This window comes from Myotis lucifugus, unplaced genomic scaffold (genome assembly GCF_000147115.1).
Source record: "Myotis lucifugus unplaced genomic scaffold, Myoluc2.0 scaffold_294, whole genome shotgun sequence".
NCBI classification, from domain to species: domain Eukaryota; kingdom Metazoa; phylum Chordata; class Mammalia; order Chiroptera; family Vespertilionidae; genus Myotis; species Myotis lucifugus.
This window is the reverse complement of record NW_005871342.1, coordinates 473,749-491,535: the sequence shown is the minus strand read 5'-3', so window position 1 is coordinate 491,535 and position 17,787 is coordinate 473,749. Positions and strand designations below refer to the sequence as shown.

Genomic DNA, 17,787 nt, shown 5'->3' with positions numbered 1-17,787 from the left:
AGTATAGCTTTAGATCAAGAAAACTATGTAAATGAAATGGAAGTCTTAGTGCCACAATATATTTTATGAAAAAAAATTAAGAAATTGATTTTCACCATCATATTTTTGATAAAAGTCTTAGCCCTAACACTTTGGTGGGTGTGATGTCTTCTGTGTATCTTATTTCTGCAGTAGGAACATACAGTGTATGTGAAGTTTCAAGTCTCCACAGAATTGAAAAGTCAATGTGGTTACTGTACTTTGAAAAGTGTATACTGTCAGCCCAAGGTGTTTTTTAATCTTTCATCTCTTTTAAGGATCAAATATTATTAGAAAAATAAGCCATGGGCATTACAAATGTGGTCTGGTGAAATTCAATATTCACAATGACAATTCAGAATATGAGCTCCTTGGGGGAAAGTTAACCGACCACTCTAACTTTGCATTCAAATATCTTAAAGTATGCCATTGGTTTTATGAAAAGGTTTTGATCTACACTTCTAGTGTAAGTTCAAAAGAAAACCTACATTTTAAAGTGTATTCCTTTTCTGGGTATATTTACTTTGAACTATAGCATATAGTTTTCCTCATAAATCTAACCTGCCACTATCTGTTTTTAAGACTCTGTAAACTTCAAGTGGTTATGATGTGTGAAGTTTGGATTAAACTAAAATTTTTAGAAAACACATGTTATATATTTTGATTGTTTTGATTTTAACATGAGCCAGTCAAAAACTTGAGTGTCTAGCAGAGTAATATACTTTACTCTTACTGTAAGAAATCACAGAAAATTGCCCTTTCTCATCATGTTAACAATAGACAAATGAAGCAGCTGTTCTTATTCTTAATGTAGTTGTTTGAAAAACTAGCACAATTTAATGAAAATGTCTCTACTCATAAAACTTAAAATGCTCACACATGGAAAAAGTCATAATGTTTTGGCAAATATTGCTTTGTTAGGAATGTGAATGAGGTATACCTGCTTCGTAACTAGAATTCTGTATAAATGGCATAAAACTGTGAGGGAAAGCCAACTGAAAGAGGACAAAGGATGAATTAATGGTCTAAAAACTACAAATTCTTGCCCAAACTTACTTTTTTACTAGGAAAAATTATTTCTCATATCCCTCTCCATTTCTTTGTATTTTTCAGGTGTAATTCTTGGGTCATCATTTCTACTCAGCGTAAATGATTTTCTCCTTAAAACAAGTCTCAGAGAAAAAAGCCGGATTCTGATAGGACCATGTTGTGCGGCTGCCGATGTGGAAGCTAGGTGGTGTAAACACAGTGGCAACCCAGGCCCAGAACACTCTATACCCAAAATATCCATAGATTTGAGTGGGGGTCTTCTACAGGTATGTGGGCATTTTCTATATTTTCCCCATAAGTTTTTAGCGAGCCTTTATTCATTTTTTGAACTCACTACATTTTAAATCTTGGCCCAGCCAATGTGGCTCATTGGTTGAGTGTCAACCTATGAACCAGGAAGTCACGGTTAGATTCCCAGGCTGGGCACATGCCTGGGTTGTGGGCTCAATCCCCAGTAGGGGCGTGCAGGAGACAGCCTATCAATGATTCTCTCTCATCATTGATGTTTCTATCTCCCTCTCCCTTCCTCAAATCAATATAATTTTTTTTAATTTTAAATGTTGATGTGGTGAGAAAGGTATTATCAATTCATATACCATACAATTTACCTAATTAAAGTGCATAATTCACTGATTTTTTAGTATATTCACAAAGTTTTGTGATCATCACTGCAATCCATTTTAGAACATTTTCATACACACACTCCAACACCCTGTGCTCATTAGCTTTTGCTCCCCATTATTCTTTAATCCCCTCTCTAGGTTTATACAACCACTAACCAATTTTTTTTTCTGTTTGATTTGACTCTTCTGAACATTTCATGTAAATATATGGTATCTTGTGAGTGGCTTCTTTCACTTAGCATTTTCTTTCATTTAATGTTGTCAAGGTTCATCCGTTTTTTAGTAGGTGCCAGTATTTCATTCTTTTCTATGGCTAAATTAGTCCACTGTTTGTATGTGTCATATTTTATTTATTCAGTTATCAATTTACGGACATTTGTGTACAAGTTTTTGTGTAGACATGGTTTCATTTCTCTTGGATACATGACTAGGAGCAGAATTGCTAGGTCATGAATAACTTTTTCCTAATGTGTACACTTTTCTAATTACAATAAACATGTGGTATTGTGTTGTGTTATCAAGAACATTAATTGTATTACCATTTTTTCAAGGCTGCAAAGTAACTCCACATTAAAAACAAAAAGAGCAGGGGCCAAATTTATGGTGATGGAAGATGATTTGACTTTGGGTGATGGGCACATAATGCAATATACAGATCATGTCTCATAGAAATGTACACTTTAAACATAGATGATCTTATTAACCGATGTCACCCCAATAATTTTAATAAAAAAACAATGAGCAAAACCAAGGTAGATCATCTCTATATTACAAAGATGACTGTCTCTTCACAATTTAAAGGTTGGAGCAGTGTGCGATTTGACTTTTCGCTTATCTCTATCTTTTCAGATCCAAAAATAATATTGATGAGAACCTAGATCAGCGGTTCTCAACCTGTGGGTCGAGACCCCCTTGGGGGTCGAACGACCCTTTCACAGGGGTCGCCTAAGACCATCGGAAAATACATACATAATTACATACTGTTTTTGTGATTAATCACTATGCTTTAATTATGTTCAATTTGTAACAATGAAATTGGGGGTCACCACAACATGCGGAACTCTATTAAAGGATCGTGGCATTAGGTTGAGAATCACTGACCTAGATAGATTTAGTATCAGTAGACTTAGTATCATATCTCTTCCCTTCATTTCTGAGATACCTTAATTCCAGAGAGCAGAACCCAAACCCAGGATTTAAACTTAGCTACAAGGTACAGGGTTAATTTTTTCTACCTCTCTATATATATTTGTGTGTGTGTGTGTGTGTGTGTGTGTGTGTGTGTGTGTGTGTGTTATGGTTTTCTTAGAATTAATAGTTGTGCTGCCTTTATCCAATATATTCATAGACATATAATATTATTGACATTTTGAATCCACAATTATTATTACCCACTAGTCAGACTTCTGTTATAGATTAATATTCTTCACATGTAGAAAAAGGGACCTTGATCCTCTCTCTCATAAGAAACACTAATATCTTTGTTCTGAAACTCTACTATAGCTCCTGACCAGTTGGTTTGTGCTGTGGAATACTGTGTATGGGCACATTCTCACTAAACACAGAAGTTGGGAGGCTTTTGAGTAGTTCAGATTCATTTAGCATCTTCCATCTCTCTTTCTCTTAAAAATAAAAATGCAAGGAAAAGAACCCTATAACCAATATGTGTTTTTTAATCTCATGACAAAATTTAGGAAGCTATTCTACAAGATTATTATTTTTATTTTAACATTTTGGCTTAGAAGATCTTCATTGCCTTTTCTTAGATTACAATAGGTGTTCTTTTCCCTCTTAGCTAAGTTAATAAACATTACCTCACATTAACATAATTTCATCATTAATTTAGCATTTAAAATTGATTATTATTCACATAATATATGATGTAATTGATTTTGTTGTTTTTATATATTTACTCAAGCAATAGAATTACATCCTATAGGTCCAATTACTTAGAAATTATAGTTTACTTATTGTCAGTAATTACATTAAATGTAATTGCAGTCTTGCATTAATTCAGATATGATTGTGCCTAATTATTTTCATGAAATGTTTATATTTTAAAGCCACTAAAATTTTTCATCTGGTTTTAAAGGTTTTCTGGGGTCAAGAACATTTGAATTGTTTAGTTCTTCTACATGAGTTACTCAATGGATACCTTAATGAGGAGAGAAATGTTGAAGTTTCTGAAGCGGTGCCACATGTGCCACCTCCTGTGGAAAAGAACCAGACATTTAAAAGTGAACAAAGTTCCGATGACCTGCGGACGGGTCTTTTTCAGTATATAAGAGATGCCGGTAAGTAGTAACAGCTTCAGGGTGTGTGTGTGTGTGTGTGTGTGTGTGTGTGTGTGTGTGTGTGTGTATGCGCATGTGTGTGCAGGTTTAGCTGCACGTTTACTAAGAGGTAACAGAATAAGATTACTTGAAAAAGTACATTAATACCTGAAGTACAAAAAATAGTAAGTTACCATTTGATATATCTTAAGGGTAAATTCATGATTTGTTCCCATCTCAAACCCATAAAATTGACTACCCAGCTTCTTTATAATTTTACTTTTATCCTCATAATTTTTTCTTGCTGTCATACACCAAAATGTTTCCCTTCAGAAATACAGTTAATTATACTTCCATTTAACAGAACCTTTGAAAATGCCTGGTGTCTATGAAGTCTTGTTTTACAACGAAACCGAAGATAGCCCGGGAATGATGCTATGGAGATATCCAGAACCCAGGGTGCTCACCCTCGTGCGGATAACTCCTGTGCCCTTCAACACCACAGAGGATCCGGATATTAGCACAGCAGACCTTGGTGATATGCTGCAGGTAAGTAATGACTACCCATTTTAAAATAAAACTCTGTGGGAAAGTGCTGATTCAATACTAAGACAAATGTTTGGAGCATACCTATTTTTTCTAACAATAGTATATGAGAGAAATGCACACATATGTACACACAAAGAATATTTTAAAATAAGGGACTGATGTAATTCAGATTCATAGTACATGGCAATTTTGAGAGTTCTCAATTCTACTCTTAGTCCTATCGTAGGTAGATTACGTAGTCTCTAAGACAAATAGGTGTCATTCAGTTCACCACATGTTTTTTTGAGTACCTATCATGTGCTCACAGCTCCTCAGCATTTCTAGAACTGCTCTCTAAAATAAAGTATGCCCACATAAAGCCAGAATGGATGACTAAGTTTTCATTTCATTTCCAGAACTGAAGATGGTCTTGGGGCTTGAGTAGGCTAACAGGAAAACTAACCAGTGATCATAAGCCATATGATTTTTATGAGAGTTTGTTACTTACCACTTCCCTGAGTTTAATGTAAATGTCATTGTGGATATCACTCTATTATCCTACTGCTTACTAATATCCTATGAATCTTAACTTCTCCTAAAATTTTTTTTCCTCTTAGTCTTCTACCTATTACTAGATCACACACCATCCACTCAAAGCCCAGGAATCATTCCCGATTGCCCTCCCTAACCCCCTGCCTCTAATTCATCACAAGTCCTATTACTCTATCTCCAAAATACGTCCCCGTTCCATCTATTTCTCTACTGAAACACCTTACGTCCAAGCCCAAGCGACCGTCTTCTGTTCCCAACTACAGTAGCTTTCCCTGCTGCAGGGGCTTCCTGTGGGTCTCTCTGATTCCATGCTTGACTTCCTAGGATGCATTTTCCAAATGGCAGCTAACATGATCTTTCAAAATGTACATCAGGTCACACCACTTCCCTAACTTGTAGCATTATGCTGACTTCCTCTGACACTTAGAATAAAATTCCCCTCTGCCATGGCTACAAGGACCGATGATCTGTGCCCTTCCCACCTCTCTGACTGCAGGCCTGCCCGTCTCCCATTGTTCCTGTGCTCCTGGCGCAGGGAGCATGCCAATACAGAGTCCTTTCTCTCATTCTGCTCCCTTCTTTGTTACTCAGGTATCAGCTCAAAGGTCATATCCCGACGAGTTGACTTTATTCTGGATTATATAACCTTGTTTTGCTTTCTTCTTAGCTCTTTTTGCTATACAGAATTATCCTGTGCATTTACTTATTGACTTGCTTATGGTCTTTCCATCTCTGCTGTTAGAAAACAAGCTTCTTTTATGCCTTGATCACTTATCTCCATCCTCTGGCACATAGGGATATTCACCAGTTTTTTTTTGTTGTTGTTGTTGTTTTAAATGTATTTTATTGATTTTTCACAGAGAATAAGGGAGAGGGACAGAGAGTTAGAAACATCGATGAGAGAGATCGATCAGCTGCCTCCTGCACGCCCCCCACTGGGGACGTGCCCGCAACCAAGGTACATGCCCTCTACCGGAATCGAACCCGGGACCCCCCAGTCCGCAGGCCGACGCTCTATCCACTGAGCCAAACCGGTTCAGCGAATATTCACCAGTTTTATAATGATTGCTCTATATTTAATAAATAAAGATAATATAAATCAGAGCAGTTCAAAATTCATATTAGCATAGGTATTATTATATTACTTAATTCCTTTTAAAATTCCTGATTATAATACATGTGGTCAGACGTTCACTTCTGAATTGATAACCATGATGTGTTATCATTTTGTCAAGTGAACTAGAGAGTACAGAACTATCCAATTTGCCAGATGTCGACAGTCTGTACTTTGATTCTTTTTTTCATTATGCTGAGACCTTTTAAGTAACTCTCCTTTGATTTTTAAATCTTCATATTTGTTTTCCCTCCCATCAATGTCATATTCATGATTGTCTTCTGTGCCAGTATTCTTGGATAATTTTTGCTATTAAAATAGCAATATCTTTGAACCCTACTATCTTATTAGACATCCCTAAATGCAGAACATCTGTGGTATTTTCAATCAAAATGAAAATACTCATGTATCAAAGTTTCAGCATCATGTAAGGTCTTTCTAACTGATTTTGGGGATCAGATTTATAGCTAAATGTTAATATATTTATGAACATAAATGTGATAACTATTAGTGATAGTATTATTCCAGGTGTAGAAAATGGGGCATCTAAGATGGTAAATACATTCACTAATGATATGTACTTCACCCTCTCACTGTCATTGGAGAGGGAGGGAGGAGCACATAGGGGTTAAGAGAATGAACTATAGCCAGAATGCTGGATTCGTATTATTGACTCTGCCACTAGCAAACCATGTCACCTTAGACAAGTAACTTAATCTCTCAGCCTCAGGTTCTTTGTTTTGCCTTTTTTTATCAATAAAATGAGGCTGTTAATACTGTGATGATTATAGGCATTAATATTTGTAAAATACCTGGAACAATGCCTGGCACAGAGCAAGTTCTATGTAAGTATGAAGACTATCTCCACCGCTACGATGACTGTTCTCAGAACTCTTCTCATGAAGCAGAAGCACAGGCTAGACCCGAAAGTGGGGGGCTGATGACTCTGCAGGCCCTCTGGGGTAGGCCAGGAGATGGGGACAGTTCCAGAAGCCTAGACAGTGGACCTGGCCGGTTTCCACAAGCAAAGCAAAGCGTTGGTATTAGAGAGGTCCTGCCACATTCCATATCTTGTTAGGGAGACAGGAACTGAAATGTGAGCAGAGTTCAAAGACAGGGGTGCTAGCCTAAGAGCAAGACATGGTTGCACCGACTGTAAATAGAAAGGGAGAGCTTGATCCAGTGGTGGGAAGGAGCACCTGGAATTGACAGCTGGGCTGGCGGAGCAGCGCAGGTCAGGCAGCAGTTGCCATGCTGCTGAGGTCCTGGTCTAACCCTTGAATAGCAGGTCCTCTAATAACTTGTTTCGTTATAACATTGATGTGATGCTGTGGGACCTTACCTCTTGTTCATGTCAACTAGCCTGTGGGAAAAATTGGTTTTATTATACATTGTTTTGGTGCAGCTCTAAGAGCCCACCGATGATGTTAAGTGCGAACTTACTATATATCCCAGACCTGGAGCAGAATATGTGGAAATAACTCTCAGGGTTGCTATCTTACAACCATACAAACTATTTTGTGTCCTTGGAATGCCTGTTCAGAATAGAAAATATATTACATGAATCACAAGTTTGATTCATGATGACAGTTTCTCCTTGAGTACTTCCCTGGGCTCCTCGGGACTCCAAGGCAGGTAAGGCAGCATCCACTCATAAGAAGCTCTCAGTGTAGCAGGGAAGTTTCCCTGGTCACTTGGGGCAGAGGAATCTCCCTGATTTCAACTTCCAAGGAGAAACTCTCTGTCATCAGAGTCATTCTCGTGTGACATGTGATTCTCTCTAGGTCTGTACCAGAGGCACACCTACAATATTGAGCTGCTGAGCCTGCACTGAGGGAGCTTATAAAAAGGCCCTTTATCATAGTGGTATCATGCAGATGATGTGGACATTAAAGTCCCACTGCCGAGTCCTGCTCCCCTCCCCTTTTTATTTCATTAACTCAGTGACCTTAGTAATCTCTTGGAGCCTTAATTTCCTCAACTGAACCCCCGGAGTTAATGTTATTTATTTTTCAGAGTTGTCATGAGAATTAAGTGAAATATTATAGTTAAAACACACGCATGCGTTACTCATAGTGAGTTCCCTAGACTCCCCCTTCACAAGCGAATGCCTGGAGCACTAAAAGAGCCCCGTAACGGAATTCCAGCCTTCAATCTCTTTCCCTTCCAACGGTCCTACATGTTCTCAAAGTGCAGGGGGAATGTATCCCTTCCCTGAGAATAGCCTTCAGGCATTCTTTCACCCTACGAGGCTGACCTTGATACCCGTCTGCAGTCCCCCACCTCCCACCCAGCATGCCTTTCACTCCCTTACACACCATCTGTGCTGTAGTCCAGCTGGCCTGTCAGCACCCCCAAACCAGCCTGTGACACTCCACTTCCCTCTCTTCATTCGAATCTCCCCTTTTCTGCTGAAATCCTAGCCCCACCTCCAAACAGCCCACGAGCCATCTGTTTCATGAAGCCTTTCCTGGGCACCATCTGCAAACATCTGCCCCCTTCCTCTAAAGTCCAAAACCCTTCATGGCACCTGTGACGCTGTTGCTCGCCCTGTTCCTCACATTTTAACTACGTGTCCATATCATGTCTCCCTCCTAGGCTGTAGGTGTCCACAGGAAATGATCAGATCTCATTTGTCATTGTGTCCTTTAGAGTATCCACTGCCGTAGAGATGCTCAGTAAATACATTGAATGGATGAATGTCGTGTTCCTGTTTTATATTATTCAAAAGTATTACATTGTTTGTCATTGTCTTATGGGGGATATTGAGTGAGTTCTGGTTTTACAAACGGAATTATGTCAGGATGCATCGTGTTATGCTTCAGTGGTATTATCTACCATAAACACACAGTCTCTTGTTATTACATTACACAGGCTCTTGGTGAGATCATTGAATATTCTGCCAAGCCCACTGCCCCCTAGACAGAGGCAAGTTCTTAATTTCAAAGATAAGTTCATCTCCTTGTCTTTTAGTCCTAAAAACAATTGAGTTTGGATAACTTTTTCCTGCAGGACCATTTAGTTCATGGAAAACTAGCCTTATAGAGTTCACTTTTACAGACGCTTCTACTTGCCTGTTTACACATCTTTCTGTGATTGATAACGGGATGTATAGATAGGCTCCCATATGACTTTATGGAAATTATTTTGCAATTGTAGTGAAAAATATGGAAAACATGTCTATAATGTTAAATCAAATTAATCACAGGTTCTGACTAAAGACCCTGAAATTTAATTAAAGTTCGCAGAAAACAACAGGATCTTATTTTGTGATCAGTTTGTAATTTTGTCATGTTAAACTTTAAGTGTTAGTAGTATATTTAGGATCTGCAAGGTAGAGTTATGCCGAATGTTTTGTGGTTTAGATGAGCTTAAGAATAAGGAATGTCTGGCACCGTATCTGGTGGGGACTAAGTTTTGCTCTCTTCTCATCCCATTGTGTACTCTGCCTACTAAGGATTCCATTCTGGAAGCACCCAGGTTCCCAGATTGTACAATTTCATCCAGCCTCTGTAGCAGAATTGGAAACGGATATTTCCTTCTCACCCAGCTCCGTCATGGTGCTTGTTCTTATTCTCTGAATACTGTATTATTCTTGTTTTCTTATTTATTTGCATTTGTGTGTTGCACGAAATTTTTAGATATCTTCATTTGGTATGTGACAATAGGTCAAACTAAATATCATCTTTCCCCCAAGGACCGTAGGAGTATAAAGCTGCAGCATTACAATTCAAGACAAACACAAGTAGATGGGGGTCGCTGAAGCAATTTAAACAGATGGGGAACAAAATTAAAGAAGGAAAATGGAGAATGAGTTTGGCAGTGATAATATACTTTATGGATTAAAAAGAAAGATATAAGAACTAATGTCAGGAATTTCTCTAGTAAACATTTCTACATTGATGTCCTATACCAGTGATGGCGAACCTTTTGAGCTCGGCGTGTCAGCATTTTGAAAAACCCTAACTTAACTCTGGTGCCGTGTCACATATAGAAATTTTTTGATATTTGCAACCATAGTAAAACAAAGATTTATATTTTTGATATTTATTTTATATATTTAAATGCCATTTAATAAAGAAAAATCAACCAAAAAAATGAGTTCGCGTGTCACCTCTGACACGCGTGTCATAGGTTCGCCATCACTGGCATAGACCAGTACATTTATACAGGAAGAATTGTGTAATTCTGACATCTGAAGAGTACATGGAATTAATGGGGGGCGGCGGGAGAGAATAAATTTGTTACTAGAGCTATATGATTTCATAGGACTTTCTCAGTTAAAAAGGCATTCTTGCCCTGGCTGGTATGTTCAGTGGTTAGAGTTTTGGCCTGTGCTAAGAAGGGTCTCAGGTTTGATTCCCAGTCAAGGGCCCATACCTGGGTTGAGGGTTCAATCCCTGGCCCTGGTCAGGGCACGTGTGGGAGGCAACCAATTAATGTGTCTCTCTCACATAGATAATTCTCTCTCTCTGTCTCCCCCGCCTCCCATACACACACACACACACACACACACACTCTCTCTCTCTCTCTCTCTCTCTCTCTCTCTCTCTCTCTCTTTTTCCCTCCCTTCCATTCTGTCTAAAAATCAATGGGAAAAATATCCTCGGATGAGATTAACAAATAAAATAAATGCACTCTTAAGCTTCAAAATTTGGTGCAGAATTCTTATATGAAAACATCATGACTAGAGCAGCAGTGGGCAAACTACGGCCCGCGGGCCAGATCCGGCCCGTTTGAAATGAATAAAACTAAAAAAAAAAAAAAAAGACCGTACCCTTTTATGTAATGATGTTTACTTTGAATTTATATTAGTTCACACAAACACTCCATCCATGCTTTTGTTCTGGCCCTCCGGTCCAGTTTAAGAACCCATTGTGGCCCTCGAGTCAAAAAGTTTGCCCACCCCTGCCTTAAAGGATATTTTCACAAGGATAACAAGAAGGAAAAAAGACAAAGGCAAGCTGGATCATTTGTTTCTGGTGGAAGAGAACAGGAAGCCAAAGAAATCAAGGCACTTGTTCCCAATTCACTTTGGTTTATTTGGTTCATAAGTTAGGGAAATTAGTTTTTTATACTAATATGATTACAAAAATCATATTGGAAGAATAATGAACAAAAAATATTGTATACTTAGAAACCAAGGAGAATCTAAATGGTTGAGAACTGTTATTTTTGCTCTGATGTGTTGTGGTCACCTTGGTATATTATACCCAGTGCTGTGCTAGGTACTCTGCATACATAACCTCATTAAATCTTATTTGATTCTGTGATGTGGGCATTATCTCCATTATATAAGTGGGGAAACTGAGGCCAGGTGAAATTAACTGGTCTTTTACCATAAAATGTAAAGTGGGGGAGCCAGAATTTTATCCCAGGTCTTTCTGAGACTCCAAATCCCATGCTCTTCATCCTATGTGTACAACAGGGGGATAATAATATTGTAGATGACATGTTGGGTGATGATAAGCTACTTCGTTGAGAAATGTGAAAAGAAGGAAAATAAAATTATTCTTTTACTTCAAACTGTTAAATCATAAAACAACAAATCAGACAAAAGATATACAAAATAACCTTAAATAGAAGCACTCCCAGACACACAAGATGGGTTGGGGAGATCTCAAGAAAGAATATTTCCTTCAGAAAGGAGAGCTGGTCAGCTCTAGAAGCCTAGGAGGTTCAAGGAATTATTCATTGGCAAAAGCCCTCCTGGCAACATCCAAAGAATTAGTACCCAAGTGTCTGTGTGGTTTACCTGTCAGCTAAATCCCATTTATGGAGATGAATATAGCAGCTGTCCAATCTCCGTGTCTAATATTCAGATCATCCAACCACCCAAACAACCTTCTCATAGTTTGGCTCCCAACACAGTCTGTCTCTATAGGAAGAACCATACACTGCTCTGACCAGCATCGGTCTCCAGGCTCCTTGGCAGTTACACACCTCATGGTAAATGAATAACTTGGCATCTGGTTTATATATCGGTCTCCTGTGAACTTTGTTGCATGAGTCAGCATTCCTAAATCCAGTCAGTGCTAGGACACCATGAAAATTTTCTGAGACTGCAAGGTCAGTGGCCAGATTGAATTATGGTGAATTCATCATGCTAAATCCTCTCTTATGGTACCTGCCTTCCCAGCATGCTGGTCTTTCCCGGGTGACATCGTTATTGTGTCTTGTGTCACAAGCCTCTCCAAGCAAACGTGTGCTCTCACTGCCTTCAAGAGTTGTGAGGGGCAGAGATAATGCAGGTAAAGCACCGAGCACAGTGCTTTCCACAGTTAAAGGCTCTATTATTACTATTATTATTATTATTATTATTATTACACTCGATAAATGGTAGCTGCTGTCATGACTGTTGTCATCATCGTCATCCTAGCAATCAGTTAAAAAACCTGGGTCCTATTGTATGAGACCTAGGAAGCCCTGTTTCTGAGAAAGTTTTGTGTTTCTAGGCTGTTAATGGCAATAACTGTCCGAATGCTGCCTCTGCAGTGACTGATGGCCTGCTCTCACTGACTGAGAACAGCTACTGTAAGACAGCACTTTCCCGTGGCTACAGGGTCAGGTGCTTCCCAGGTGGTACGTCAGCTACAGTCCTCTAGGTTGCAGGTAGCAGAAACCCAGAAACCCCACTGGCACTAAAGCTGGCTTAGCAAAACAGGGTCTCCCCCCTGTATCTGAGGACACCAAGGGCAAAATGCTGCTGGGCCTCTGGAAAGACGGGCCAGGACTGGAAGAGAGGAGCCCAGGGGAATATTTGCTCCCTTCACTTTCTCTGCTCTTGGCCCATATTTGCTTTTTTCTTCCTTTTTAACAGGCTAGCTGCCCCCGCCCAGCTTCTAGGCCACCTGGTAGTCTCCCCACAGCTCCCAGAGGTCCAAGTTCAACCTCCAGTCCAGTTCCACTTCCCTGGTTGAACTGGTTGCGTCAGGAGCTTGGCCCATTCAACTACGGCCATGGGTGTGGAGTCACACTCACACGGCTGTGAATTCATTGTGACCTTACAGCTACCGCCAGGGATCCACTCTATATCATCTCTCTCTTACTGCACTTGTGGCCACACTCAGGGTCAGTACTGGCCTCACTCTGAGCGTTTCTGTCCAGCCTGACTGGCTCTGAGGCCGCACAGTGTGCTCAGCTCTATGGGAGCCTTTTGTAGATGGGCTGTGGTTAGAGAATCGCCCCAGCACAGGGTCTCTAGAAAGACTGCCTCACTGAACAGTTGACTCATTCTTGCTATCGTTTTCTCAGCCTTTCCCTTTGCAGATTCTGGCAAAGCTCTTTCTGCACATCAAAGGCCATCTGCATCTGGAGAAAAGCCTCACATCACTTTTTAAATCTTCTCATCGTCCTCCCCCGCATCCTCCCAACATATAGATTAGGCAAGCTTCACGTGTGTTTCACTGACACACATGAGATATTTTCTTGTCCCCAAGATGCTTAAGTGATACCTTCTCTTGATCCGTGCTTCCTTCCTAACATAGGACGGTGTGGCTCACAGGCAGCTGCACAGGTTCTGGATCCTCCCCCAGCTCTAATGACGTGTGAGAACTTCACATAGAAAATACTTGCTAATTTTTGAAATTGAGTTTACAATGTGTGATGCTTAATGTCTGTAGCTTAGTGCTGATTTAATTGTGTTTGGTATTCTAGTTACATTTTATCTTGCACACGTATCCACAGACTGAACTAAAGCTTCATTAAACCTTATAGTTGTATGGATTTGAATCTAGTTATTAATTACACGGAAAAATGTTCCAAGTCAGACAGTAATACTGGATATGACCCAATAAATTAAAAACTAGACTTTGGTGCTTTAAACCTGGCTTTACGAGCTTCCTGTGACGCTAGAGCACATGGGCCTGGTAGGCCAGGTTACGTTAGCTCTGGTGACGCTGCAGGCGAGAACCCAGAGATACTCGCAATCTAACGTGATCTGCCTCTTCAATGCAGCTTACAAAGAATAAAGGGACGCGTTCTTGGTTGTTTCTTTCCAGCTGTGTTGGGCGGATCATTTATAGCTGCACATATGTTCACAGAATCCTGAACTTTGTTTTATAAGCGTCTCCTGCCCATTGGCAGCTGTACTGACGTGTCCAGAATGCTTAGCTCCCATCCATCATTTTAGCGGGGGACTCAAAGGCAGAGAGGAGATTCATTCTTGTTGAAATGCAGAAAAGACAAAGAAGTCTTGGGGGCTTTGGGGAAGTAAGAGGCAGAGCCAGACTCTTAGGAAATAAAGGGAAGTTGTGTGCACCCAGTGGACACAGTAATGAATGGTTTTGAATTATGGGTAACAGTACTGGGCCCACTACTAAGAGTTTTGCATCCAGAAGTCATTGCCTTCTCTTTTGACAGTGAGGGGGAACCTAAAATAGAGTGTTCCCTGAACCCACTTTCAATCATCCTGTCTTCACAATGTTGTAAAATATGACAGGGGGTCTGGGAAGATATTAAAAGTGCTCCACCTGAGATAACTCAGTAAATACAGATAAAAGGGCCTGGGCTAGGGCCATGAGAGACACGGAAGTGTGTGGGGCTCTGGTTCTGATCTCAAGGCAAATGGTCTTTTGGAAGGGATAACAAGTACACAGATCAAGGCAATACAAACTATGAAGTTCATAGCAGACACACGAGAATGTGCCTCTTCAAACAAGGGTTTCGTCGGACTGGAAATATCAGGAAGAGGGATCATGGAGGAGATGGTAATTCAGAGGGTCCTTGAAGGCTGAGTAGGATTCCATCAGATAAAATAGGGGCAGGGGGGAACAGTTGAAAAAATAATCAGTATGAGCAAATTTCAGAATTGAGTAGAAGACAATGTTCATCTGGGGAGTGGCAGATAATCTGGCTTGACTGGCACACATTGTCAAATAAGAGGTAAGTGGAGGAGTGATGGCTGCAGACATGCCTTTGTAGTGTATGTCCATTTCAAAGAGGGAAAGAAGCAAACACCAAATTTATTGAGCACCTACTATGTACCAGGCATTAAACTGGTTCTTTTATATGTCATGTTTTTTCTATCCTCACTATAAATCTGTGTGAAACCCACCGTTTAGTCTGTGCTGCAGTGAGAAATCCTTCCCCAGTGCATTGGTGAATGGTCTGCTGAAGCAGGACTCCCAGTGAAAACTTAAAAAGCAAATGAGACTTCTGATAAATAAATAAATAAATAAATAAATAAATAAATAAATAAATAAATAAATAAATACTGTAGTTTAAAATGCTACCATTCCCTGCCCTTAAAAAAAAAAATGAGAGGTGGGGAAGGAATCTGTCAATAAGACATGCTTTTAAAGTAAATGGAAAACATTTGCAAACTGGAAGAATACTGAAGTCATTTCTGTCCTGTCACTTTATTTGGTGGTAGAAATTTTATTAGCCTATTTCTCTTTTCCAATTAAATACTCTTGCATTAAAAGGGGTGGGGGGCACTTCTCTCTGGAAACGAAGAACTATGCTTAACCGTCAGTGTTTGATGTTTGCTGCTCTGCATTAAAAAGGTTTGGGGATAAAAGAAAAAAAGGACAGTAAATATGAATTGATGGTCTATAATAATCTGTTTATGAATTACTCTCCCTCAAATAGCAAAGCTATTCCCCCCAGAAATAGAAATATTTCCCCCATTAGAGTCACAGTAAATGCCATTATTCATGAAGTATAAGTTAATTCTTAAAAGCTACATTGTTGAAGAAAGTAACAAGCAGGAGAAAAGGAAGACAGAGAGGCCATATAGCCCAACTGTTAAGAGCATAGAATCTGGATCTCGTCACTTATAAATTAGGCCTAATAATAGTTCATACCTCTTTGAGTTGTTGGGTGAAATAACCGATTGCTATATGTGAGAAGAGGAACAATGTCCAGGCATAGTTGGTGCTTTGTGTTAGCAGTTCTTACTTTCCTCGAAGGGCTTACCTTCTCCAGGTGCCAGTTTGCCTCTTGTTCTGCCCTAGATTCTGAATGTTGGAGAGAAACTGAGCTTTGATTACAAGCCACAAATCTTTACCCATCGTTTTCATAAAGGCGCATGGGTCTAAAAGTTCACTTATGTCCTATATTTTCAAGCATGCATGACTGCCAATTTTTAAATTCAACTCCTAGTTAGATAAGAAGTCAAACTTGAGAATCTTACATGCTTTATAGCAACACCTTCATATGCTACATCAAAGTCAGCGTTACAAATCTTGGTTCTCTCATGCTATTAGCATTTTTCACAGCTTTATTGAAATAAAATTCACATACCACAGGTTCACTCATTTAAAGGGTGCAATTGAATGGTTCTTTGTGTATTCACATAGTTGCGCAGTCATCACCACAGTCAATTTCAGAACATTTTATCATCTCAGAAAGAAACCTACTGTGCTTTAGCTGTCACCCGCCAGTCCCCCACTCCCCACCCCTACACGACCACTAATTTATTTTGTGTCTCTATACTTACCTATTCTGGACATTTCATATGAATGGGACCATATAATTTTCAGTCTTGTGACTGGCTTCTTTCATTAAGCATAATGTTTTCACAATTCACCCATGTTGTATTACAGATCGGTATTTTATTCCTTTTTGTTGCCAAATAATATTTCATTGCATGGATATACTATATTTCACTTACCAGTCATAGGTTATTGGACATTTGGGTGTTAGCTCTTTTTGAATTCTGATTGCTGTAGCTAGGACTTTTGGAACTATATTAAATAAGAATGGTGAAAACAGATATACTTGTCTTGTTCTCAAGCTTAAAGGAAATGCTTTTAGGTTTTGTCCATTTAGTATAATGTTGGCTGTGGGGTTATATATGGCCTTTATTGTATTAAGATAAATTTCTTCTTTTCCCACTTTCTGAGAGTTTTTATCATCAGTAGGTGTTGGGTTTTATAAAATGCTTTTTCTGCATCTATTGATTTGATCATGTGATTTTTATCCTTCATTTTGTCTATGTGGTGTGTCATGTTTATTGATTTGTGGATATTGTACCAACTTTGTATCCCTGCAATAAATCCCACTTGATCATGGTGTATGATTTTTTTAATGTATTGTTTAATCTGGTTTGCAAGTATTTTGTTGAGGATTTTGGCATCTATGTTCATCAGGGATAATTGGCCTGTAATTCTCTTTCTTTGTAGTGTCTTTATCTGGTTTTCAGAATTAGGATAATACTGGCCTCATAAAATGAACTTGGGAGTCTTCTCTTGATTTTTTTTTTGAATAGTTTGAGAAGGATATGTATTAGTTCTTTGAATGTTTGGTAAAATTCTCCTGTGAAGCTATCTGGTCCAGGACTTTTGTTTTTGGGTTTGTTTGTTTTTTATTACTGCTTCAGTTTCACTAGTTGCAATATGTCTATTCAGATTTCCTGTTCTTCCTGATTGCATTTTGCAAGATTGTATACTTTTAGGAAATTTACCCATTTCTTCCAGATTGTCCAATTTGTAGTCATATAGTTGTTCTTAATATTTTCTTAGAATCCTCTGTATTTCTTTATTTGGGTCCTCTTTTTTTCTTGATGAGTCTGGTTAAAGGTTTGTCAATCTTGTTTATCTTTCCAAAGAACCAATTCCTGGTTTCATTGATCTGTTATATGGTATTTTTAGACTCTATTTCATTTATTTCTGCTCTGATCTTTATT

General features: G+C 39.1%; 1 protein-coding gene across 1 annotated transcript in view; it reads left to right on the top strand.

Moving 5' to 3' along the window:
- The window catches only part of VPS13B (vacuolar protein sorting 13 homolog B), a 583,949-nt gene that overhangs the window by 454,527 nt on the left and 111,635 nt on the right, over nt 1-17,787 (top strand). The window contains exons 38-40 of the mRNA XM_023763624.1: nt 1,132-1,334; nt 3,784-3,985; nt 4,329-4,513. Of these exons, the coding sequence (XP_023619392.1) occupies nt 1,132-1,334; nt 3,784-3,985; nt 4,329-4,513 (590 nt within the window). The remainder of the gene's footprint in view (nt 1-1,131; nt 1,335-3,783; nt 3,986-4,328; nt 4,514-17,787) is intronic.